Raw genomic sequence first — 27,496 nt, 5'->3', positions numbered from 1 at the left:
ATCAGCCACAAAAACTAGTGATGTCTTGATGTGTGCAACATGAACTAACCCTAAAAACACTGTGTCAAATGAAAGCAGCTAGCCAGCCAAAAAACAAAACAAAAATGGTTCCATTTATATGAAATAAATGGCAGTTCCAGGGACATAGGAAGTAGATTAGTGGATGCCAGAAGCTAGAGGAGGGGCAACTGGGGAATGACCATGGTTGCAACCACCAAACAAAGGTCACAAAAAAACACTGTGCTCAAATAGTGGCACAGTACCAAGGGATTCCCTAGGAAGCTACAACAACAATACGAAGGGGAGTTTGATCTTTCCAAACCTTCGAGTCAAAAGCATATAAAGTTCAAAGAGCTTGCCAGGAAAGGCTGGGAAAACCGATGCGTCCTATCAGCTTCCAGACCCTTTGACTTTCTAGCATTAGGAAGACTGGGAAGGGACCTGTTCAAGGCAGGGTTACAGGAGCTGTTATGCTCTTAGTTTTGAGGACATTTGCAATAGAGCATTCAAAAGGGCTAGAGGCAAGGGACCAGGGAGCAGTCCGTTTTCCTCAAATCTCCTCTTCAGCTTCTTTGTCAAACTATCTGACTGTTCCGTGCCTCAGTTTCCTCGTTGGTGAGAGGGGATGGACAATGCCTATTGCAGGTTCCAATGATGTTGTTGTGAAGGCCTTATCCGCCCAGCTGGACCACATTACAAACTCATCAGTTCAGAGGTGTATTGTTAGGGCACAATCATCGTTTATCACTCTTCTCACTTTGACAGCATGATGACACATCTCCAGTCGCCTCTGCAAATGCCCCAGAACACAAGCATTAATGGCAATAACAAGTGTTCATTCAGTTTACATGGCAAGTGTGGAGCTGAACATCCCAACAGGCATTTCTGAGGGACAAAAGATCGCGATACTCAGTACTTCTTCAGCCCTAGGTTGAAACCCAACCCAGCCTTTATGCTATTAAATTCCGGATGCACTAGAAGTGAGACTCTGAGGTCTCAGCAGTCATTAGATACTGGATGGATGGTGAATTTGAGAGCAGGGTTTGCAAGAGAGATGGGTAAAGAGGGAGTGGCAAAAAACAACAACAACAAAAAGACCATTGACACAAAAGTGTTGATGAAGCCATGGGAACGGGGAGAGGCCAAAAGTAGAGGAGGAAAATGGAGTCAAATTCCATTCAACAATATTTTTGTTGTCATTTTATTTTGGTTTTGATTTTCTTTGAAATAGGGTCTTGTGAAGTTGCCCAGGCTAGCCTCAAATGCAGTCTGTATCACAGGCTGTTCTCAAACTGGTCATAAAACTGATCAGGGAGTTTTATTAAAAAGCCAGGATTGCCTGAAAGGCTTCCTTTGTCTGAGTTTGAATGGAAGGAGCATGGTAAGGTCTTGGGGTATGCTGTCAAAACCCCTGCTCTCACCTCCCAGACTTTGAGCTCACACTTCAGGAAAAAGTGTTTCAGGTGGGATTATCCGGCTCATGAGGGCAATCTTTACAATAAGTGTACAAGTCTCAGAAGAATCTGAACACCAGTAAACATGACCTTTATCCTGTTCCCTCTCCAGGTTTACTGAAACAGAGACTTTCATGGAAACCTTCCTCTTGCGGGTCTCTCTCGTGGAACCAGACTGTAACATCATCCGCCTGAGCAGCAACGTGTTGGAAGTGACTGAATTCTATGGCTTATCCCAAGCCATTGATAAGAACCTGCTCCAGTTTGATTATGATAGGACAGCCAGTCTGGACTGCACCATCAGAGTAGACCCCGTGAAGACTCAGCTGCCAGCCCATGGCAAGCTGGTTGTGGTGAATCGGAAGTCAGAGGGACCGCGTGGAGACCAGCCACACAGCTTTTTCTCTGAGTCACGTATGTATCTCTCAGTAGGTTAGGTTACGAAAACTGAACAAAACGTCTAAATGCTCATTGTTCATACTGACAAAGAGTTCTGCTTAACAAATAAAAGTTTTTAGCTTGTTGAAAACTCCAAGCTACAGGGTTAATGAGATGACTCAGTGGGTTAAAGCACTTGTTACCTGACCTGAGTTCAACACAGGTAACCCACATGGTGTTCTTAGGGAGGAGCCTACCCCTCCTCCAAACTCACTGAGGCACACGTTCTTTTGGGGACACACACACACACACACACACACACACACACACACACACACCGGCTAGTGGGATGGTTCACTTGGTGGGGGCACCAGCCTCTGATGGCCTGAATTTGATCATCAGGTCTACATGGTGGAGGGGGGGAAAACTAACTTCCAAAAAACAAATAAAATTAAAGCGAAACCAAAAACACATTTAAAAAACAAAAGGAAAAGATAGATTAGTTAAAGCTGTGGGTTTGGAATCAGAATCAGAAACACCTGAGTTTGATGTTTGTGCTTCCCTTTATTAGTTTAGTTATCAATGGTTTTAAGCCTCTGTTAGATGGGGAAAGAGAACAGCCATTCTACAGGCTGTGTAAAGAGGGAGTAAGGACACAGTGTGCTTAGCACGGGTCTGGCACATTAGAGAGCTCATGAGTTCCCATCTACGATTACAGCGACAGACAACAGTGGTGGCAGTAGGGTGCCCTTTACTGCGTATCATTGGGTTGTATTCTAGTAAAGACTGTAAGTAGCAGCCAGGAATTGACATCTAGAACGTTGGTTGAAATGCCCCTTGTACTATCCATTCAGTTACTGTATTGTACAGCACTCCCTGTGTTAGACATACAATCGGTACATTTTGAACACTTGCTATCTGAGCAGTCATGTTCTAGCAATCATAGGAAGATTTAGAAATAACCATAGTATTACCTCAAGTTTTGGGCAGAAGCTTATAGGTAAAGACAGCTAAGGCTGAACATCGGTCCATTTTGTTATCACAGCCATTGGGTTAAGAAGTAGAGTAACTGTTTAATGTATTACGGAAACAAGAGTTCCTAAGCACTGTCCCAAGTGAGAGTAAAAATATGGCTGGGAGAGACAGAGTCTTTTAGATGGGCTTTGGGTTCAAAGAGTCAGAACAGGCTTGTTCAAGGCACAGAGAAGGGCTAAGGGAGCATTTGCCCACCAGGGGCAAGGAGGTGGGCTTTTGTGGGTAGATAGTTCACATGAGGTTGTATAATGTAAACAGAAGCAGGGGCTGAGCTGTGAATGTCCACAGTGAGCCACTGGCATATCTGTCAGAGGTATTCAAATACCACAGAACCTCTCTTTAAATATTTTTTTTCCACAGCCTTACTTTTGGTAGGTGAAGCCTGATGAGACAACTGGTCAACCGATTTTTGTTTTTGTATTTTTTCAGTAAAGGAGTTTATGACCTTTCAACAATCTAGTTCACCAACTAGAATAATTGGAAGTACTTGTGCAAGTGTCCTGGGGCAGAGAGTGAAACTGTGTCCAAGGCAGGACAATGCATTTTGAGTTTGTACGATCATTGTGTTCAAGCGGCTGTCTTAACGCAATGCTGTGCATTCTAGAGCTAGGGGCAGAACGGAAGTGTCCGGATGGAAGCTGTACTCTGGAACCGAAGCAAGTGACAAGTCTGAAAGTGAGCTGTGAGGACTTCCTGCTGACAGGGTTTCACTACCAACACATGCAGCCCCCTTCACCCAACATTGACTACATCCCCATTCAGTTGGATCTCACAGACAGAAGGAGTAAAACCATTTACAAGGTAGAGTTTGACCTGTGTGTTGGTGTCCTTACCTGGTACATTGTAAGAAAGTAATTCTATATGGGTCCCCATGCTGGGGTCTATGAAGAAGACCTGTGCTGCTGAGGGCACAACCAATGGCTTGTAGTTGTCTAAATATAGCCTGTAGTTTTAACAAACAAACAAACAAACAAACAAACAAACAAACAAACCACCCTATCTATGCAGAATCCAGTAAGGCACCGACGCTAACCCCCATGGCCAGCTTGCTGCCAAGCCACTCGACTTCTCAGGTCATCCACCTCTGTGGTTAGCCTGCAGAAAGACTGGCTACTGCTTGCTCAGATTCCCTTAGCCCTGTAAAGTGATACCACTAGAGACTTGTTATATACCAACCAGATTTATTTATTTATGTATTTATTTGTTTATTTTATTTTTCTTGGATATTTTATGTTTTACATTTCAGATGCTATCCCCTTTCCCCTGCCTCTCCCATACCCCTTACCTCTCCCCCTGCTTTTATGAGGATGCTCCTGCTCCCACTCCCACCCACCCACTCCAACTTCAACACCCTGGCATTACCCTATACTGGGGAAATGAGCCTTGTTAGGACCAAGGGCTTTTCCTCCTATTGATGCTGGACAATGCCATCCTCTGCTACACATGCTGTTGGAGTCACGGTTCCCTCCATGTGTGCTCATTGGTTGGTGGTTTAGTCCCTGGGAGCTCTGGGGCGTCTGATTGGTTTATATTGTTGTTCTTCCTATGGGGGTTGCAAACCCCTTCAGCTCCTTCAGTCTTTTCTCTAACTCCTCCATTGGGGGCCCCATGGTTAGCTGCAACCATCCTCATCTGTATCAGAAAGGCTGGGGCAGAGCCTCTCAAGAGATACCCATATCTGGCTCCTGTCAGCAAGCACTTCTTGGCATCAGCAATAGTGACTGGGTTTGGTGGCTGCATATGGGATGGATCCCCAGGTGGGGCGGTCTCTGGATGGCCTTTCCTTCAATCCCTGCTCCACTCTTTGTCCCTGCATTTCTTCCCGTGAATATTTTGTTCTCCCTTCTAAGAAGGACTGAAGCATCCACACCTTGGACTTCCTTCTTCTTGGGCTTCATATGACCTGTGATTTTTTTTTCCTTAGGTATTCCAAGCCTTTGGGCTAATATCCACTTATCAGTGAGTACATACCATGTGTGTTCTTTCCAACCAAATTTATAATGGCAAATCTCCAACCCCAAAACAACCACACAAAGAACACAAAACCCAGTTGATATGAATACAGGCCACACACCTAGATTGGGCAGAAGTTCCCTGCCCTGCTCCATTGCTCATCTATGGAATCCCTGGCTATCTGTGGCTCCTTCAGGTCACATGACCCAGCTCCTCCTCCTTCATCTTCTTCCATCCTCTGTCTCTCTCCGTCTTCCTCTTTCCCCTCTCTAGAACTTTCAGCTCTTCCCTTTTCTAGTGTCCCCCTTTCCTCTTTGACATCAAGGCCTCTGTTCTGTAAGGCAGGGACAGAGAGTCAAGGCAGTCTAGCGTCCTGGCTGCAGCAGACTGTTACTTGTGCACATTCAGACCTTAGGACAAGGGGCCGAGGGGATGGTTCTAAAGGCTCCATCTTTCTTCAATTTCCTCACACTCCTCTTCTGGGTGTTTTCCTACAGAACTGACAATCAAAAGTGAACAAAACTCACGAACTATTTCACATGCTACTCTGTGTTCACATTCTACAGTTTATTTGTGAAGCTGGGGAAACCGTGACACTGTTGACATACCCCATATTTATGCCAGTATGAGATGACTGTGGGTAAGACCTCCAACACTACTCTCTGCCTTCCCACTAGTGTTTCTCCTTACAAACCCAGGCTAATGGTGAACATCACCACCCACAGAATTGGTGAGTCCCTAAAGGATTAGAAAGTGACGAAACAAGACCACAGAATTTTTTTAGTTGAGGCCTAGAAATGAGACTTCGAGGGAATCTTGCCTAATTGATCAGTCAAATCATCTGGGAAGCTTTTCCAAAGCTCAGGTTTCTCTCCGTGTAGCTAATAGTTACGGATGCTGGTACCCAGGTTACTTGGGCTTGTGCATATGCTTAAGCAGCCGTCCGATTCTGGACTTTATGTCTCACTTTCTTCACCTTAAATGAGGCTCCTGGAACCTAACTATTAGTAACTGAGGGGATTAAAAGAGACACTCCTTATAATGTCCTTGCGGTAGAGCTCGGCACATGCTAAGCATGTGTATATTAGTTGTAGTGTAAATAGCTATGAATGGAAAGAACCTGTGATCACCCAGGCTTGCCGTAATAGTGGAGCCAGCCTCTTGCTTCACGACGGTGGCCTTGCTCTTTATATGTGGTTGTCACATTCAAAACCGGCTTGTATTTCACTAGCACATATTGTCTGGGTTGGTTGGTTTGTCATAAACCCTTTCGTTACCAATGACTCCTTACCTCCATTTAAATAAATAGCTGATATTTTTCTTTCCGATAGATTTTTTTAGAATTGTCCCCTCACAGTGTCAAAGGCTTTATTTTTGTTTTTAGGTCAGTTTCATTGTAAGATTGTCCATCGAAATGAGCTTCATTTTTTTTTTAAGCCTTAACTTCCTATGTAGTCATTTTGACAAGTCACAAAACAAATTCATTTATAGATATGAAGACAGTATTCTCATAAAGGAAAACATTAAAAACATGATAATATAGGAAGAAAATAAAACTGATTTTATTGATAACCATTTGTCTTACACAAAGACACACAGTGGGGATGTGTGCCCTAGAGCTCATTTCGTTCTATGGCATCAATTTGACCTGTGAAGTTTTAATTAATTAAACAATCAATTAATAAGTATTTAAAGTATTACGTATGCATCAAATAATTGTATAATAATTAATTAATTATTAGTCCTGGGGACTACATGGAGATGCATGCATGCTAGGCAAATGCCCTACTCACTGAGCAACACCCCCAGGCCAATTTCTTCTATGCCTTTAAAGGGTATTCTCTTCACATTTGTCTTCGTAACACCTAAGGTTAGGTTTTATTGCACAGTGAATAGTTTTTCTCCATATAACCAAAATTTGCAGAACTATTTGATAAAATATGTACTTGTTTTGTTGAAATAAGTTTCTATAAAACTAGATAGTAGAAAATCCTTCTGTTGTGTAAGAAGACCAATAGGCCAAACTTCTGCTCTCTAGTTTTGTATGCTTCTCTATTTGCTGGTACCATCCCACTCTAAACCCCACCCCCACCCCACCCCACCTCTGCTTCTAGACCTAATTCCTTGCAGTGAAGGTCTTCACACCCTTGATCCTTACGATTTTCTTGACCATTCTTGCCTGATTTGGGTTCCAGATAAATAATTAGGTGATTTTTAAGGCCTCTAGATTGTTTAACTGATGCTACACTAAAACTGACAATTCTTTGAGGAGGAGGAGCAGAACTTTGCCATGCTGCGTCTTCTTATTCAGAATAAGCACCTCACTACCCTCTGACAAATGTCATTGTTCATGTGTATGGAAAGAAAAGTTTTGCTCTGTGCGAGTTGAGCATTTACTAAATGCAGTGCCTAGAAGTTCTTGTGGAACTACCAGGAACAGAATGATGTCTTTCCATTGGCTATTGATGATAAATAGGAGAGCAACTTTTTGGTATAATTTTCTTTTATCTGGCTTCTTTCCTAAATTCAATTATTTTAAGAAATTTTCAATTCTCTGGGCATCAAAAGACCATAATTATATCTTCACTAATGATGATAATTTGGGCCTTCCTTTTTCTGTAATTATTCTCTTTACTTCTGCTCTCCTCCACACTGGTTTGACCAGAACAATACTAAATATAATGTTGCTCGAAGGCATTTTTCGTCTCGGGGAGTCTATCCAGTTCAGCTGCTCACACTGTCCTTCCAAAGCTTCTCGCCTTGGCTCCGTCAACTCTGGTCCCTCTCTACATCATAAACTCGGGTTACACTTTTACCTCCAATCTTTCTATGAATCCCAAGTGTCTTTTCTCTGAGGTCCATATAGCTGGGCACTTTCTCAAAATTTTAGGATTTTTCTGTCTTGATTAAGGAAATATAAAGTATTTTATGCTAATGATGGATACATGCGGATTTTCCTCCATCATCTTGTTCATGTGTTCTTATCAGTTGAAGAGAAAATGTCTTCCTAGCATGTGCAAAGCCTTGGATTTGATTCTCAGTAACACACACACACACATACACACACACTCACACACACATACACACACTCACACACACATGCACACACACATACACACACACTCACACACACACACTCACACACATTCACACACACACTCATACACACACACTCATACACACACACTCACATTCACACACTCACACGCACATGCACACACACATACACACACTCACACACACATTCACACACACACTCACACACTCACATACTCACACACATATACACACTCACACACACATTCACACATATACACACACTCATATATACACACTCACACTCACACACTCACATACACACTCACACACATACACTCACATTCACATACATACACCCACACTCATACACACACTCACACACACACACTCACACACACATGCACACACACACTCACATTCACATACACTCACACACACACACATACACATACACACATGTCTTACAGAATACAATCTATTTCACAAACTCATTTTTACCTATTTGAAAGTCCCCTCTTCCTCTTTATGTGTTTAATTTTATGCTGTACTCCACAGGCTGGAAATACTCACTCAGTGTCCCAGTGCTTTTCTAGCACACAGAGTGCGGTTTTGATCCCCAGAACCACAGGAAAGCAAACTAACATTCTTTAACCTATAGTAATATTTAAAGGCCAGCATTGCAGGGGGCTCTTTGGAGTCCTCCCTATGCTTCGTGAAGATTGATCTGATCAATCATTTCTTCTGGCACTTCTCGGGCTCTATCTACACCATTGGCAATTTCATTTCTAACATGAAGCTATTGGGTCTTATCATTTCTTACATTGTAGATCTTTTAAGTACTATAGATGTTTGTATCTCCTTTTTTGGTTTTTACATTTCAAAGAATACTTTTATTTAGATTTAGCCCTACACTTAGTTTTCAATGTTCAGTCCTAGCCCTTTAAAACCACAACACATCTTTATTGTTGTTTTCCGGTAACACATCATGGGCAGGTACTCAGATCCCTAGGCTACCTAGAATATTGCTTGTTGGGGGGAAGAGAGTTGTCTCTTCTTATTCCCTTTTGAATGGCTCTATTCCCCGATGTTGCTGGCCAGTTTGTGAACCTTTGAGCTGGTGCTTCGGCTAGAGCACTGAGAGGGTCGGGGCAGTGGGGAGAGAGGCCTTCCCTCTCAGCAACTGATAGAACACGGTTTCGTGCTCTCTGGGCCTAGCAGATGCTTTAAGCGGCTTTGTCGCCTCAGGGGCAGTTTCCTGATTTCTCTGAAAGCTCAGAGCCTATCTCTCTGTCTTAGAAGGCAGGGTTGACCCCACCTAACCTGAATCTGATTCATCTCTCCAGTTTAATGAAGGATGGGTCTCTTAGGCCAGGATCCAGGATGACCCCACAGCAGCCCTCTGCCCCATGTGACATGGGAGTACGCACATGTCACTTGCTGACAGACAGAAGGTCAAGTTGAATCTAACAATGTCTTGAACTCCTAAATCTCAAGGTATTCCAGCGTAGAAGTGGAAATTCTGGACTCCCAAGTATTAAATGAGGATAAGTCATCATTTTTCTGTTTCTGATGATTTCGATTTCTTGGGGGTGGGCCCTGAAGCAGCCCTGCACATGCCCCACTTGTAAGTTTCTACCAGGAACATTCTCTCCGGATGTCTGAGACAAGGGCCATGGCATTGCCTCAGCCTCAGCCGTCATCCTGCACAACATCCTGCTCTCCAGAGAAGCCATCTCTTATTTCTCTCAATTTATCTATATTCCTCTAGTGAATGAGAGAATTCCAGAGTCAGGAACCAACAGATTTATATACATTTCGAATATAGCATGTTTCTTACCTTTGTTTTTTGGATTTTTTAATTTACATTTTAAATGTTATTTCCTTTCCCAGTTTCCAGGACATAAGCCCCCTATCCCATTCCTCTCTCCTTCTTCTATAAGGGTGTTCCCTTCCCCAACCACACTCCCATTCTGGCCTCACCTCTAACATTCCCCTGCACTGGGGGGTATAGCCTTGGTAGTACCAAGAGCTTCTCCTCTCATTGGTGCCCAACAAGGCCATCCTCTGATACATATGCAGCTGGAGCCATGGGTCAGTCCATGTATCGTCTTTGGGTAGTGGTTTAGTCCCTGAGAGCTCTGGTTGTGTTGGTATTGTTCTTTTGGGGTTGCAAGCCCCTTCAGCTTCTTTAATCCTTTCTCTAATTTCTCCAATGGGGATCCCATTCTCAGTTCAATGGTTGGCTGTTAGCATTTGCCTCTGTATTTGTCAGGCTCTGGCTGAGCCTCTCAGGAGACAGCTATATTAGGCTCCTGTCAGCAAACACTTCTTGGCATCATAGATATTATCTAGTTTTGGTGGCTGTACACACACACACACACACACACACACACACACACACACACACACACATATATATATAGGCTGTTTCCTTTTGAAATCTGATTTCCTTTCTTCCTTCCTTCCTTCCTTTCTTCCTTCCTTCCTTTCTTTCTTTCTTTCTTTCTTTCTTTCTTTCTTTCTTTCTTTCTTTCTTTCTGTTTTTCCTTCCTTTCGTCTTTCTTTTCCTTTTCGTGAACTTTAGTCGAGTCTGATGCAGGATACCATCCGTCAGTCTTTCACCTAGATAAAGTGAAGAAGTTGCCTGAACATTCCATTCCTAACACCAAGTGTGTTAGAGTTCAGGTATGTGGGACAAATGTGACCTGGATCGCTGAGCCTGCTTCTCTCAATACTGGGTCACATGAGCTCCACAGCAGCAAGGATCTACTGCCCTCAGCTTCTTCCCACTGGGACCTCACGTGCCATGGTGCCCTTTGACGACTGTAGAAGACCTCGCACTTCCTCATTTGGGGAGGATGCATGCCTAGTTGAGTGGTAACTTGCTGCTCCCTTGTTCTGTTAGGCAAATGGACAATCCTGTTTCAGTTGCACAAGTTCACAGGGTGAAGACACTCCTTCCCCAGCCTTTCCCTGCCCTCTTTGAAAGCACATGGTGTCTGTGCCAGACGCCGCCTGGTGCTTTACTCTCGTGGTTTCATTTAATACATAGGAGTCTAGAGTTTTCATTCATAGGTGAGAGAAACATGAAATTTAGGAATTATAAAACTTGTCTAACACCACACAAATAATAGCCTCCGAAGACGCAATCATGGGGCTGGAGTGACAGTTGGCCGTTAAGAACACTCTGTTCTTGTAGAGAACCACCGCTCACACTGTGGCTCAAAAACCAGCTCTACCTCCAGTTCCTGGGGATCCAAAGCCCTTTCCTGACCTCTGTCAGCTTTTGTATGAATGTGATGCATATCCTCACACACCAAAATAAACACACAAATTTTAAAGATACAGTGACCCACATGGTTCTTTCTGATATCAAAGTAGAGGCTCCCATTCCAAACCTTTTGTGCACAACGGACTCACTGGGAGCTCTAAAGTGGAAGTCTTCTAGTTTCCTCCTTGGAATAATTAAGTGAACACGTGGAGGTCGGTCCCTGTGGTCCGCAGGTGATTCTAACATGTAGCTGTGGTCACAGCTGGGGCATCCTTAGGTCTGTAGCTTTGGTACATGTCTTGACATTAACCCTGCACATTACAACTTCATTCATACCACTCTCTCCGTTTCATTTTTTCTCTCCTTCAAAAGTCAGAGAGCGCGTGGTTGCCTGTCTTCATCAGAGTTGGCATTCCTAACCAGGCCCCAAGGGCTGCTTTCATGGCCATGTTTGTTCTGGAGGTGGACCAGTTCATATTGACCCCTCTGACAACCTCCGTGCTGGACTGTGAGGAGGATGAGACTCCGAAACCCTTGCTGGTGTTTAACATCACTGAAGCCCCACTCCAGGGCTATGTGACCCACCTGCTGGATCATACCAGACCCATCTCTTCATTTACCTGGAAGGATCTCAGTGACATGCAAGTTGCCTACCAGCCACCAAACAACAGCCACCCTGAGAGGAGACATTACAAGGTAAGAAGGAAGGGAAAAGAAGTGTCCAGCATGGTGGATCTCAAAAAAGTATTCGAAAGTCTGTTTCTATTAACTCCTGGGCCTGCTAGATACTCAGTTTCTCAGAGGAGACGTGATTTCTGCAAATCGCAATGTAGAACAGTTTGAGACTTCCTGATGAGACACTGGTGAGCAATGGTTTCTGCATCTTGATGAATGGCGGCTTCAGTTTCAGCCCACGGCTGCCATATTGAAATCTAGATGGACTGCATGTGGCTATAGCTCTCAGTTATCCAGAGAAATCCGAAGTCCACACCGGGCTACAGTCCTGAGGGGCATGGAAAGGGTGGAGACAGGAGATTACTGGCTGATAGCCTAGCTTCAGGTTCCGTGAGAGACTCTGTCCTAAGAAAATCAGTCAGATAGAACAGGACACAAAACATCTTCTGACCTTGTACACACTCAGACTTGTGCCTTTGAAGTGTAGATGTTCTACATACACCATGTTCTTACATACGTATACACATAAAAATAATAAATAAGTAACACTAAAGTATGTGTTTCACAATAGCTTGTGTAGGGGATGTTTATGTTCCCAACATTGGGAAATGATACATACAAGAGATGATAGGACAGATATGCAGTTACCCTGGTCTGATTAGGGCACAGTATGTATCATGCATGCATGTCTGTGTGATACTGTACCCTAAATATATACCATCATGATCAATTAAAGAATTAAAAACAATCAAAAGTGCCGCACCGGAACCGGCCCTGAAACTTGACCAGTGAACGCCGCCCGGCGCCGAGGCCAGGACTGGTGGGCCCTTGGAGCTTTGTGTTCGCGGCTGTCCCATGTGGCTCCCGGTGCGGACTCAGCATGTAGGTGCCTGGTGGCTGCCATGAACCTTGAGACCATGAGGATCCACAGCAAAGCACCTCTCCTGGGTGGCATCCAAGACAAAAATGAAAAGAATAGACCATCTTTGAAATCCCTGAAAACTGATAACAGACTGGACAATTCCAAATATAAGCCACTTTGGGAGAAAATATCTTACCTTGACTTGCCTTCTATCACCATATGTAAAAAACTACAAAAAGACATAAAGGAACTTGGAGGGCGAGTTGAAGAGTTTCTCAGCAAAGTTATCAGTTGTCTTGTTTCAAGTAAAAAGGAAGCAAAGCATGCACAAACACTGGGTCGAGTTTCTCCTATACCAAGTCCAGAATCTGCATATACCCGGGAAACCACCTCTCCTCATCCCGGCCATGCTGGAAGTTCCACAAGACAGGTTGTGTTTGAGCCGAGGAAAGTTGTTAGCTGAGAAAGCTGGATCATGATTTTATTCCTGCTAATAGTATATTATCAAATGCCTTATCACGGGGAGTAAAGATTCTTCATATTGATGACATTCGATCCTACATTGAACAGAAGAGGAAAGCAGGGGGTGCACTCAAGAAACCAAGCACTCCTGGGAGGGATCAGGGGAAAAGCTGGTACTGGAATACAAAAGGCGAGAACAGGGAGACTCCAGAAGTCTTTTTTAAAGGTTGAAGATGTGAACCAGACTTACAAGCTGTTTTACCTTCAGCTCCCCAGTATGACTTGTATTAACTACTTTCTTCAGAAGCCTTGCCGTCTGTCTGTATGGATAAGTAATCTAGCATCCAGAAACAAGGTCAGCCTCAACTCAGAATTAATATGGACGGCGATAAATGTGGAACCCCAGTTCAAGTCCAGTTGAAGGAAAAGAGAAAAAAGGAATGTTGCTTGCAGAAATATGAAGATCTTGAAACACAGGACCTTTGCACAGAGTAACCACTATCAAGTCCTTGACAATATTGTATCTAAGTTAAGTTTTGATTTTGTGGGATATGAAAGAGACAAACCTAAAAGGAAAAGAATAAGATACAGTGTTGGATCCCTGTCTTCTGTTTCTGCAAGTGTCCTGAAAAACTCTGAACCAAAGGAAAAGCTACTGTTGGAGCCCAGTTTCCAGAAGAATGTGGAAGAAAGCAATGGACAACTGCTCGAGCAGAATTTCCAATGCGAAGAAACCCAGAAACCTGAAGAAAAGCTTGTGTTTGGTTCAGAACCCACAACCGATTCTTCACCTGGACTTAAAGGATGTGTTGGGACACCAGTGAGCATGACAAAGGCAAGTGAGCCTGACTTGAAGCAGGATTGTGAACAGCTACCTCTGCATGGCAATAAACAGGAAGGCATGCGTGTTGGTTCTGAACATAAAATAACTGTAGATGGAAATGATGTAGACCAGAGAGGAGGTGTCACTCCACGCGGGCCACAGTCGTGTGGACACGTTTCTTATTTCAGTACGGAAAGGAATCTACCCCAACCAAAATTAACTGCAGATATTACACAGCAAAAGATCTGCAAGAAAAGGGCCTTCCTGTTGGGACTGGTCATGATTCTGACCTAGTGACGGTGAATTCATCAAGAGAGCACCTAACAATGAATGCTAGAACTCCACCCTGTAGTCCTCAGGAACCTCATGAGGGTCACAGTGAGATTATGGAGAGTCTGCCTTGTGGTAGGATCCAGCGGAAAGTGAGAATGCTATTAGGGCAAAAGAAAGCAAGTGTGGAACCTGGTGCCGAATGGGATAAGAACAGAACTGAGTATCTTCCTGCACATGGAGACAGAACTTGTGGGTCACCAGTCCAGTCTCTGTTGGACTGTTTTCAGACAAGCGGGGAGAAATCAGAAGTTTTGGGTTTTACAAGCTACACTGAAAACAGTGGAATCTGTGATGAAATTCAAGTAGCCTGTTGTCAACATTTTTTTTCTTCCCCTTCAACTTCTGCATTTGCTGGATTTTAGTATTTAATGTGCTTTTCAGAAGTGACAGCTATATTCCTGGAGTTTTTATAAATACATATATAACTAGGAGTTGGGGAGGGTTGTTTTTGCCAATTTGTTTATGGAACCGTCTGTAAATATTAATTAAGACGATGTTGTAATTTTTTACAGGATCGTGTAGCTGTTACAAATTATACAATAAAAATTTGTGACTTATTTAAAAAAAATAACAACCAAAAGTAATACCTAGGATTGAAATGAGTGACCTCATAAAACAAGTTACTTCCAGTAATAAAATAACACCCTGTTCATATGGAGGTCTTTTTTTTTTTCATTTGTTTTTTTTAAATATTTATTTATATGAGTACACTGTAGCTATTTTCAGACACACCAGAAGAGGGCATCAGATCCCATTGCAGATGGTTGTGAGCCACCATGTAGTTGCTGGGAATTGAACTCAGGACCTCTGGAAGAGCAGTCAGTGCTCTAAACCGCTGAACCACCTCTCCAGCTCCACACAGAGGTCTTAATGAAATAGTTCATAATAGCCCTGCACTGGAAACAGTGAGATTTTATTTAAGTGAAATGTCTAGAAAGGGCAATTGTGTAGACACATAAAACAGATGTTGGCACTTGGGCAGGCTGGGTGGTAAGGAGAAGGCATAGTGATGGGCACGAGGACCTGGAAAAACAGTGGAGTTCATTTCGGAGAAGGTTATGCAATCTGGTAAATTTGTGTGTACTTAAAAGTGGTGATTTATATGCCATCTTTCTCAATTGGTTATAAAATTAAATTTAAAAAGATAATTACATTTGAAACGGAAGAGAACAGCATCCCTCTTTGCCTTGTGTGCATGTCTGTGCATGTGCATGTGTACGTATGTGTGTCTGTATATGTGTGTATGTGTATCTGTGTGTGTCTGTATGTGTCAGTGTGTGCGTGCGTGTGTGTGTGTGCGCATGCGTAAGTGTGTGTCTATATGTCTGTGTGTATATATGTGTCTCTCTATCTGTGTGTGTGTACGTGTAGCCCAGAACTGACAAGTCTTTAAGTCTGAGTGTATCTGTGTGTGGTTCATGCTAATCTTGTTTTTCCAGATGGAGCTGGAGGTGTACGACCTCTTCTTTGAGAGGAGCGCCCCCATCACAGTTCACATCTCCATCAGAACAGCAGACACGAATGCACCTCGGGTGTCCTGGAATACAGGTGTGGGTGTGGTCCTAAGGGAAATGCAAGGAAGTGGGTAGGTCAGAAAACTCCTTTTATTCCATTTCATCCACGAGGCAGTGGATGACCAAGAGCAGCAGACTGGTAGCTCTGTTCTTTTTCTTAGTAGCTGGTGAGAAACTGAAATCCAGCATCCTTGAGTCTTCCAGCTATATTTGTTCTTTGGGAGAGAGACCATAAACACGGTCCCTTGTAACTGAACGGAGAAAGTGACTCTTGTGATATTGACTGACAGTAAGACAGAGAGACAAGGTCTCCAACTCAGGTTTTGCAGAGGCGCGGGAGCAAGGTGCAGCCCGGAACCCACTGTCCTGTTTTTGTTGGGTTGCATGGAAACCAAAATAAGTAATTAAGAACTTAAGCAGCTTTTAAAAAGGGGCCTTTACACTGCCATTCGATTCCAAGTAGGCCAGGAATGTGATTTGTATATTTAGATCAGATGCAAATGTGGACTGCAAATGGCTTTTCCTTTTTCACTAATACCGTCAATGACTTCCAAAACGAACTTCCAAGCCGTGCTGAGGCTGTGCTAGAAGGAATACACTCATGTCTGAATTCAAGTCTGTTTAGACTTATAATTCTGGCTGTTCCAGGGATACTGAGAGAAATGAAGGAACTGATCGACCAATGTGGCAATGCTACTTTTATGTAGGTTACTGAGTTCTAGTGAGGAGATGGAATCATCTGTGTGATGCATGATTCTCAGAGGCATCAAGGGAGCTGCAGGTCTGGGTCTGGCTGCTGTACAAATTACAATCCTTTTCAAAATGAACTTTCACATATTATGAGTTTGGTGTCGGCTCTTATTGAAAAGTTAGAGAATACATTAAATAGGATAACTTCATTTTTTCCACTACATATAATATAGATAGAATTGCGGTCAGCATTTTCATATGTTGATTACCTTCTAGTCTTCTTGGGTGCTCCTATGATATACCCATGATGCCTTGCTGTGTTGTGTGTGCACACGTCCCCAGCACCGCTTCAAGACTCTCGGGAGGGCGGGGCTTCTCAGCAGCCATGGAATCATTTGCATATGCCTACTCTCCTCTTACCTCCTTTCTCTCCCTTGCCCCTCCCCTTCCTTTCTAGCTTCTAGGGTCTCTCTTCCTCTTCCCTCCCTATTCTCACTTCTTTCTTTCAGTTTTTTTCGTTTGTTTGTTTTTACAGCCATAGATGTCTTAGCCTGATTTCCCCAGGAAACAAACCTAGAGGTAGCTCATATACTGACCCTGTCCTGAAAAGGCATTAGTCTGATGTCTTGGTAACAATACTCAAGGTAACCAACCGACTTACAAAGAAAGCCGGTTAGCATGGTTCTAGAACATCCAGCCCATGGCTAGCTGGCCCTGTCACTCTGGGGCTGTGGTGAGATAGCGCACGGGAGCTTGTAGAGAGGCAAAGCTACATACTTCATGGGCAAGAAAAAAACAAGACACAGAGAGAGGCTGAATTCCACAGTCAACCTTCAAGGACTTGCTCAGGTGACTTAGATCAATCCCAAGGCCTCTTAAAACTGCTATCAGCTCTCTCAGTACTGTTACCCTGGAGACCAGCCCTGTGTGAGATGTGGGCCTTTGGGTGACGATTCATAGTCCAAGCTACAGCTCGGACTGTTACTGGCTGAGCTGGTCACAACTTTTCAGTAAAACATACGGGGTTCTCTGTTGCTCTGGTGTCTCTATGAAGCGATGCAACCACTGTCTTTGAGAAGAGTTTGAGGTGGATGAGGAAAGGGCCAGTTCTACTGAAAGCTAAGAACGCTTGACGGTGACACAGTGCTTCATCCAGAGTCTGATTTTCCTGTTACCAGTGAATGAAACTCTACAATCTTCCTCTGGCACACCGAGTCTGAGGAGCCGTTTTATTTCATTCCTTTAGTGCATAAATCTATCTCTAATTAAAATTTAAACTAATGTACATTCTATTTTGCACAGTGCCAAGCATTCTACATTTAATACCTTTAAACACTGCCAGGTACAGTTGCTCTTTACAAGGATATTGAAGTGCTATGCATTCCCCACCCTATGGGATGTGTATGCTCCATAAGTCATGTGCAAAATTCCTCCTGACTCTTGTCCACTTAAACTATTATAGAGTCTTTGACAAGTTCCTTATGGACTCATTCAAACTAGGGACCTCTGTGATCCTAACTTCTGCTCTTTCCTTCAGTATTTAGTTTCAGACACCATCATGGTTGTTAAGGATGCATCTTAAGGAATAGATTGTCAGACTGAAATTAGAGCAAAGTTTACTAAAAACACAAGCAATACTCAGCTTTCATGAAAAACATTTAAAAATATGACTTTCAGATAGGTTCATGAGTAAGAACTCATTAAGCTTAAACGGATGTATTGGATGCACAGAACTGCATAGGACATGTTTCTGTATTTTCTTATAGGTTTGAATCTCCTAGAGGGGCAGTCTCGGGCCATCACTTGGGAACAGTTTCAGATCGTGGACAATGATGACATTGGTGCTGTGCAGTTGGTCACCATTGGTGGTCTGCAGCATGGACGGCTTACAGTAAGAGGTAATGATTTAAAAATTGAACACAGGGACTCTTCAAAAGCAAAGCATAGGACTAGGGATAATGCAGTTGGCAATGCATTTACTGATCAAGTATGAACACCTGAGTTCAATTCCCAGCGCTGCAGAAAAGGCCTGTGTAATGGTGTGTGGTTTTAATCCCATCCCTGGGGCTTCTTAGTCAACCAGATTAGCCAAATCCATGAGGTCCAGATATCAGTGACAGACTCTTCTCAAAAAGCAAAGTGGAAGGAACTGGAGAGATGGTTTTAGCATAAGCTCATGCTGGGAGGAGAGGTTTAGTAAAACAAAGGTTGTGAAGTCATCTGCAGAATTTCCGATTCACTAGGCTCAGGTCAGAGTCCAAGAGATTATATTTCTAATAGTTTCCCATCTGGTGCTGAAACCAAATGTTGGAATGATTGCTTCCCTGTGCTTGCTGCCATGTCATGACAGTGACCTGAGAGTTCACCCATGTTTCTCAGAGACTTACTGATGTTCCAGTTCTCTCGTGCTGCCATGCACATGGGCACACACACCCATTTGTATCGATTTATGGCTGGCAGGATTTGCCAAAGAAAAACAATAGCGAGCATTCAAATATATAAGGATGGCTTTGTGTGTGTGTGTGTGTGTGTGTGTGTGTGTGTGTGTGTGTGTGTCTACGGAGACTGAGAAACAGATTTGTTTCTGAAAACAATTACCTTTTATGTTCAGAAAAGCCCATCAAGTAATCCAGTCCTGGCTGGGGCTTGAGAACTAGGAGAGCTGATGAAATTATTCTCAGTCCAATCCAAGGTCAAAGTCCTGGGAAACGAGGTGGGTGAGAGTCCAAAGGCCCACACAGTCTAGGGATGAGGAGAAGATGACTCTGCGTGTGTGTGTGTGTGTGTGTGTGTGTGTGTGTGTGTGTGTGTGTGAGAGAGAGAGAGAGAGAGAGAGAGAGAGAGAAAGAGAGAGAGAGAGGATAGATACATAAATAGACAGACAGACAGACAGACAGACAGATAGATGATACAGTGTGCTCACTGTGCCTCTGAATTTTTGTCTTAGATTCATAACTGTTGGGTAACTCTTAGTTGACACCTGAAATAAGCTATAACCATATTACTTTCCCAGTTTCGCAGAGTGTCAAACACTTGTCTCAAGTCCACACAGGTAGTATCCAACACTAGATGCTACACACTAGTGCGCACTGAGCTGCAGTTGTTACAAACTGTCCTCAACTCATGACTTTGCTTTTGTTTGTTTTTTTTTTTCGTTTTTACAGTTTGAGGGTGTCATAGGGACTATTCCATATGTGTTTGACTTAGAACACTTCCAGTTCATGATGGTTTGTGGTGCCTAACCTGGTGGTGAGTTTAGGAGCATCTGCATTGCTACTGTTTTGCGTAGCTCGCTGCCACGCAATGATTGCTTTCTCAGCGGCTGCCTCTGCTCCCTTGACCACTCAGTACCACCTCTGCTCTCTCCATCAGAGGGGAAAGGATTTCTCTTCACCGTGGCTGATCTTCAGGCTGGAGTTGTTCGCTATCATCATGATGACAGTGATACCACCAAAGACTTTGTGGCTTTCAGGATATTCGATGGCCAACACAGCAGCCATCACAAGTTTCCTATCAACATCTTGCCTAAAGATGACAGTCCCCCATTCCTCATAACCAATGTCGTGATTGAACTAGAAGAGGGGAAGACCATCTTGATCCAAGGGTCCATGCTGAGAGCTTCAGACATGGACTCCAGTGATGACTACATCTTCTTCAATATCACAAAGTTCCCACAGGCTGGGGAGATCATGAAGAAGCCAGGGCCAAGATTGATAGGTAAGATGTAGGCAGACAGGACACTTTGAATGGAATCTCTCTCTCTCTCTCTCTCTCTCTCTCTCTCTCTCTCTCTCTTTCTCTCTTTCAGAGCTGGGGACCGAACTGAATCTCTTTTTTAAAAGATTTTATATATATTGGTAGCTGTCTTCAGTCATACCAAAAGAGGGCATTAGATCCCATTACAGATGTCTGTGAGCCACCATGTGGTTGCTGGGAATTGAGCTCAGGTCTCCTAGAAGAACAGACAGTGCTCTTAACCACTGAGCCATCTCTCCAGCCCCTGAATTGAATCTTTTTCAAAGAACTTTGTATTGCGGCCAAATTTGTGTAAGGGTAGACATCACATTTATAAATCAAAGTATTATTTTATAATTTCACACACACATATATAATTTATTTTATAATATTCCCATCTTATACAAAAGAAGCTTAAGACTTACATTGAGAATCTACTGCCTAAGGCTGCATGCCTAGAAAGTTCTGGTGCTAAGCCTCAAGATAGCTCTCATGCTATTAAAAGTTAAGTCATCCAAGGATGGCAATAGAATAAAAATGTCTGAAGGGATATATTTAGTTCATTCTAGATGGTTACTCAAATAATTTTATTAATATATTTGCTTATGTTTTGGTGTGAAGAGTTTGACCGTGTAGATTAAATAAAAAGTGTTCTTCAGCCGGTTGTGGTGGCACACGCCGGTAGGATTTGCTGAAGGAGGCAGAGGCAGGAAGTGTTCTTCAGTATATTTGAAATAAAAGCTATTCCTTAAAACTATTTTTCCATGTGAGATCTTCACATTGAGAGAGGGCAATTTCAGTTACTGCTCTAAGTTTTGTTAAAAATATTTAATGCAAATACTTAATTATGCAACACACTAGGCAGAGAAGACATTGAAAGGTGAGTAGAGTTTCACTGCACCTCAGCACCTAAAATTGTATGGTATTTTGTGGTCCCCTTAGGATATCCTGTCTCTGGCTTCCTTCAGAGAGACCTGTTCAGTGGAATCATTTACTATCGTCACTTTGGTGGAGAAATCTTTGAAGATTCTTTTGAATTTGTCCTGTGGGACAGCCATGAACCTCCAAATCTCTCAGTGCCACAGGTGAGAGACAATTTCAGAACATCTTCCCAAAGTTTTAACACACCAGTGTTGGCGCTAGGAGATGTTATTGAAAAGTATGCAAAAGTGAGTTTCAAGATTCAAAGTTTGAGGAGCAATGGATTCGGCAAAAATAAGCCCCCCCCCCCCCCAGGACGATGCCTTTTCTAAAGCACTTTGATGGAAACTGTTTCTAAGGTTACTTTGCTATGAAATTCTCTCATAGACAACCTCACAAATTTGCTTGCTTCTCAACACCCAAGAAAACCTTTTTTTTAAAAAAGCTAGTATTTGAATTACAGAGTCAAGGGTGAGACTTCTTGAGTTTTTCTCCCTTTCTCAACGGTACAGCAAAACCTCTGGTCCTATCTACTCATCTTTCAAGCGAATGATAGAAGGAAGCTTTCTACAAGTTTCTGTGGGAAAGCGACATATGGCTTGGAAAGCACTGAGCACCTGGTAACTACTCAACAAAGAAAAGGACTTATTGTTAATTTTAAGATCTCGGAGGATCTGGCTGCAGAGGATATAATTTAAGTCTACAGTAAGCAAAAATAAGATGAAGCAAACATCACATAGAAATCGTAGGAGATGGGAGTCAGTGTAGCATATGGGCAGCTGTGGTGGTATGCACTCTGCAAGGAAATGGTGGTGAGGAGGAGGGGCCAAATTTCCAAAGAAGCAATTGAAGTTAAGTGACCATGGACTCTGTACGATATTGTTGCTGCTTATTTTATACCTGTTACCTTCAAAGGTAGCATATACGTGGACTCTGGCGATTCTCATGCCTAGGAAAGAATAGTTAATGCTCATGTTCTATTGCTATAATGGATTCCCAGAAGACTACAGACAGATATTAGCCTGTGTGCAAAGGGCCAAGCTATACCCTTGTTTGCTGACAAGGACATACTGAAGGGAAGGATCTGAAAGAATGGCATCACAAGGCTTGGGACCTGGGGAAGTCAGTGATGCCTTTGGGGAGTACATTACAAAGAAAACTGTGAATTCATCTGCTTCCTTTCTTCTAACAAGCCAACTCCTTTTAAAGTAATTACTGCCTTGTTTCGTCAGTGTATCATACCTCTTGTTTCTCGGTTAAGCTCTTACAGGAGATGGTGGTTGACTTAGTAGCTCAGAACGATAGCTGACAGCAGGATCTATTTCTAAATCTCCTGGGCACCTGCTGAAGCTGCTGTTAGGACATCTGGATGGTTAGAAGACTGTGTCTTCTCAGAAGTCAAGTTCTCAAAGCTTCTTTCTTTTTCTTTGTTAAACATTTAAGAAATCATGTCATTCATATACAAGTAGATAAATATCACACCTGTCTATAGCAGAGACTGAGTTAATGAAAACTCTTGAAACAATTATTTCTAAATCCAGGCAAGTAAAACTGTGTAAACTCTACAGATCTGGCACTAAATTTGTTCCACATAACGGATGGGTTCTTTTACTATGGTTTATTTTTATTTATTTGTGTGTGGTGCACACACAAATATGCGCATGGATGTTCAAGTGCTTGTGGGGGCCAGAACAGAACAACCGACCTCCTAGATCTGGAGATACTGACAGCTGTGAGCTGTCATGGAGATGCTGGGAATGGAACCTAGGACTTCTAGAAGAACAGAAAGTGCTCTTAGGAACCTAGGTCCTCTGTAAGAACAGTAAGTGCTCACAACCAGTGAACCATATATCCCACCCCAGGATGTTTTAGTTTATTGTGAAGGAACATACTTAACGAGTTTCCCTGCTTTGCTGTTCTTGTATTTCTGGATGAGGGAAGAGAGTCTAAGTGGGAAGCCTACAGAGTGATCTTGTGTTCATACAGTGTGTGGGTTAGATTTTTGTTGTTATTTTTTCCTCTTAAACACAGGTGCCCCACCCCTCGTATATTGTATGCTTTCCATTAATGATTTAACAGACTGATGGTAGATCATATTTTTAAATCGCCTGTGTTCTGAACCTGCGCATGCTGTTTTATTTATTTATTCCCTGAGCCATATGAACCACTGCTATTTATATTACAATTGCAGTATTAGATATGCAATGTGGAGGTAATTTGAAGTATATAAAGGGAAACATGTAGACTCAGTGCAGATACAGCAGATTTTATATAAGGGATGGAAATATCCACAGAGTCCCAGTGGGGCAGTGGAGCTCCTGGAGTCTATTTTCTACAGACACTAAGGGGTGACTGTTTTTCCAGCTCAGATTGTATGTTCACCCCACCTATTTACCCAGCATCTCCACTCCTCTCTGTCATCAGCATTTAAAAGTTGTCCTGTTAAACATTTACTGTCTTTTCCTAAAAGCTTGCACAAAACTACTGTAGTTAATACAGTGGCCACCCCTAACAGTGCAAGTAATTCTTGGTACTGAGAAATGACACTGGGTATTCTCAAACAAAGAAAAATAAAGACCAAGCTAAAATCAGAGCTCAGAGCCCATGAGGATCCAGAATTCAGACCACAAGAAAGTCAGATGTCACCTGGTGAAGTGTAATTACAGAGCCTGAATCCAAGGGTGAGGTTCTGACTGAGTCACTTGGCATGCAGACCTTTTTCTTGTTATTCTGATTCCTTGTACATCTGTCTGTGTGTGCCACAAGGACATTGGAGAATTTGAGGGAAGCTAGAATACAGTGGCTGGTGACTGTTTTGAAAACTGGTTCCCACTCTGCCTGGGAATGGGTTCTTAATAATATCTTCGTTATGAACAGATTTCAGCACAATGAGAATGCTTTTATTTCTCTGTGGAGTTTGCTAAAATGGCATTTCTCTTGCCCACAGACACACACACTAATTGTTTGAGCGTGCATAAATATGTAAAGACACATCAACTTAGGCTATCATAAAGCACGTTGAAAAATGCGCCCACCAAGAATTACTACAGGGGATAAAAAGCATGCTCTCCCATTCTTCGTTCATAAAGAACACATTGGAGAATAAATTAGCATGGAAAATGGTCTCTTTGAAGGCACAATAACTATTGTTTCCTTATTAAATCCAGTTTTTCAATTAAGGAGAGCCTTACAGATCCACACTATCGCTGTGAGGGCCCATAGAGGATTTCTGAACTTTGTAGATTAGAAAAAAATATTGTAGGTGGGGGGAAATCATGACGTAGATTTGGGAGACTAGAATTATCATTGTCTTTGTAGTCTTTTATTTTGATAACTGGCCTTAGTTTTTAATCACTGTAATAAAATACCTGGATAATTTATAGACAACAGTAACATTTCTTACCATCAGAAGACTGGAAAGTCTAGGGTCAAGGTAGCGTCCAAGTCATTGTCTGGTGAGGGTAGACCTTTTTTTCTAGGATGGTACCTTGTTGCTGTGTCCTCCTAAGAGGACAAACTCTGTACCCACACAAGGCAGAAAAGGACGGAAGGACAAGTTTACCCTTCAAATGCTTTTATAGGGATCTAGCCCGTTCACAGGAGCAGATCCCATTTGACCCAATCATCTCAACACTTTGTTGCATTGCTGGCAAAGTTCCAAGATGAATCTGAGAAGTGAACACATTCAACAGAACTGCAAGGAAGAAACCAAGTTCAGAAACACTTTCAGCCGAGAGACTAGAAGATGAAGCTAGAAGATCCCATAAGAGCAAAAGGAACCAACTTCCTAGAGGGAGTATGAAGAGAGCATCAGATTGAAGAGACAATGCGATATGAATCTGAGGGTGGGGAAGGGGGTTCCATCCACCAAGTGCCACTAGTCTGTTGAATTTATGTTGAAAGGCAATAAAAAATAAAGTTGAAGAAACATCTTGGGTATCATGCTAGAGTTAGAGGAATATTACCTCTAGATGGCCATTTTAACATTTTAGAGGAAGCAAATTAACTAATTTGACTTGTGTGTTTTTAAGTTAAAGCAAGTTGATGAAAAGTGCAGAAGAGCAAGTATAGAACAAGGAGTCATGGATGCTGCATCCGCAAAGGGAAGACATTACAGGGGTGGTACAGGAAATCTGGCAATGGATCGGATAGGGGTGGGGAAACCAAGAGTAACAACAAGGTGTCCAGGATTAGTGATGGAGTAGAGTGAGGGAACAGAGGTTATGACTAGAAAGAAGATGGAGAAATAAAATCAGGATTGCATTTGTGTTCTACATGCCTATTTCCTAATGGATCAGGAAGCAGGAACATGTCCAATGGATTAGGTAGATCTGTGATATGCATACATACGTACACACAAATACACATGCATATGTATAAATATATAATGTGTCTCTGTGTATTCCTGACTATCCTGGAACTTGTTATGGAGACCATACTGACCTTGGACTCACAGAGATCCTCCACCTCTGCCTCTTGAGTGCCAGGATGAAAGTTGTGTGTCACCATCTCTGGCATGATGATTAAATTTTAAAATGTGAAATCAGATGAGTAAAGCCTTAGTAATTTCTAAATAGCTTAACAGAAGTATTTTGTCAATGAGCGTTGGAAAAGTCACCTTAACTGTTCCTGGGTGACCCTGGGGCGCTCTCTTTGGTGCCTTCCTGTATTTAATAGAGCTGTGTGCTTTCATTCCAGGTGGTGATGGTCCATATAACTCCAGTAGACGACCAGCTTCCCAAGGAAGCTCCCGGCATATCCCGGCATTTGATTGTCAAGGAAACGGAAGTGGCCTACATCACTAAAAAGCACCTACATTTCCTAGACACGGAATCGCATGGTGGGGAGCTTGTCTACACAATAACACGCCCTCCATGCTTCTCCTCCAGCCACAGGTGACTTTGTCAAGCTTCTGTGTGATCCCCTGGTTTAGAGCATTCGTGTGTAGCCGTATGATTCAGTTGCTTCACTGGGTGGACTTGAACTTATGTCTAATTTAACACTTACCTTTATCATAAATTTGTCTTTACCATCACTCAGTGAGTGACAGTCAGTGACTGCCTTTCAATTTGTAGTTTTCATCACAGCATGGCATAAACCAAACAGTCTAAATACCATTTTTCTAAAGTAAATATTTTTCTTTTAAAAGAAAATTATTATTATGTTTGCAAAGTAATATTTTTAGACATGGCAGACCATTTAGAGTTCATATTTTATAATCTCAGTTTAAAACGGTAGCATAAATGTTCCTTAGTCTAGTGTCATATACACAACAGTGAAGAAATACTTGGGAGGAGGCTAACTAAGGCTTCCTTTAAATCACGAGACAGCGAAGACCTTTGTTCCGTCATGATGAGGGGTGGTGTAGATGATGCCAAACTTAATGCCCCCAACGTAAAGAGACTAAAAAGAGGAGGCATCCTTTTTCTCCCAACAATGAAGTGTTTAAAAAAGCAGAAACCAAAACGGATTCTGATGCTGGTATCATTGCAAGCATCATGGTGGGCAGGGACATGAACCATGAAGAGGTGAGCCTGACTTAGTTGGTCTGGATCAAACTTCTAGCGTCTGACGCCAGGTGGTTTATTACCAGCATATTTAAAGCATGGTGCAATTTGGGGAAAAGTTTCCTGGTGTAACACAATCTCTGGAGCACAAGGAAACATAATTAGATGGAAACTCAATGGGTTCTGGAGATGGGCTACCTGCATTAGCTTAGGGGGCTAGGGAAGGGTCTGGCATACTGGTCTTGGTCATACAGATGGTGTAGAAGTAATCTGAGATATTAGCCACCTGTGGTTCTGGTTGTGAGAGCTTGGCATGACCTGGCCCCAAAATGAAGCCTATGTGGTCTGCATTTCTCTTAGGCACTTGGATGCTGGGAAGCTGTTCATGGTGGACAGCATACCAAAGCCAACCAAGAATCCCACAGCCCCAGGGCTGAACTCATTTACTCAGGTAAAAAGATTTGGAAAGACCCTGGCTAACACAGTAAGCAGTATGGCTTCTGCGTAGGTGTGGTGTGCCCAGTGTTGTGTCTGTAACCCAGTCGCTTCTGCCAGTTTCTCCTGTCTTTATCCTTGTGTTAGAACGCATCTGGTAAATATGTGACCTCTGTTTCAAAGGCTTCTTCAAGTTGAATGTAAATCCACAAGCCTTTGCATCATTTTTGCCAATGGCAGGCAGGGCACCGATTTCAGGACCCGTGCCTATTACACTGAATGCAGGTCGTGTGTTCATCTACTGTGTTAGTTCCCACCATGCACTTTATAGTTCAGAACAAGGGCCCTGTTCTTCCTGAAGCCAGGAAGTTCTTCTCCGGAAGCCAGGAGATCGTGGCATTGGCAGGTT

General features: G+C 42.8%; 1 protein-coding gene and 1 pseudogene across 2 annotated transcripts in view; both read left to right on the top strand.

The window, feature by feature from the left end:
• Frem1 (Fras1 related extracellular matrix 1) overlaps nucleotides 1–27,496 on the top strand; it is a 149,481-nt gene that overhangs the window by 33,464 nt on the left and 88,521 nt on the right. The window contains 9 exon segments of the mRNA NM_001411535.1: nucleotides 1,567–1,868; nucleotides 3,472–3,668; nucleotides 11,503–11,826; nucleotides 15,725–15,833; nucleotides 18,256–18,387; nucleotides 19,862–20,206; nucleotides 21,167–21,309; nucleotides 25,844–26,040; nucleotides 27,013–27,103. Of these exon segments, the coding sequence (NP_001398464.1) occupies nucleotides 1,567–1,868; nucleotides 3,472–3,668; nucleotides 11,503–11,826; nucleotides 15,725–15,833; nucleotides 18,256–18,387; nucleotides 19,862–20,206; nucleotides 21,167–21,309; nucleotides 25,844–26,040; nucleotides 27,013–27,103 (1,840 nt within the window).
• On the top strand, nucleotides 11,917–15,321 carry Dbf4-ps1 (DBF4 zinc finger, pseudogene 1; annotated as a pseudogene). Its single transcript, XR_015620953.1, has one exon. The product of XR_015620953.1 is annotated as a DBF4 zinc finger, pseudogene 1 (transcript).

This window comes from Rattus norvegicus, chromosome 5, assembly GCF_021556685.1.
Source record: "Rattus norvegicus strain SHRSP/BbbUtx chromosome 5, alternate assembly SHRSP_T2T, whole genome shotgun sequence".
Classification (NCBI taxonomy): domain Eukaryota; kingdom Metazoa; phylum Chordata; class Mammalia; order Rodentia; family Muridae; genus Rattus; species Rattus norvegicus.
This window is presented reverse-complemented; position numbering and strand designations above follow the sequence as displayed.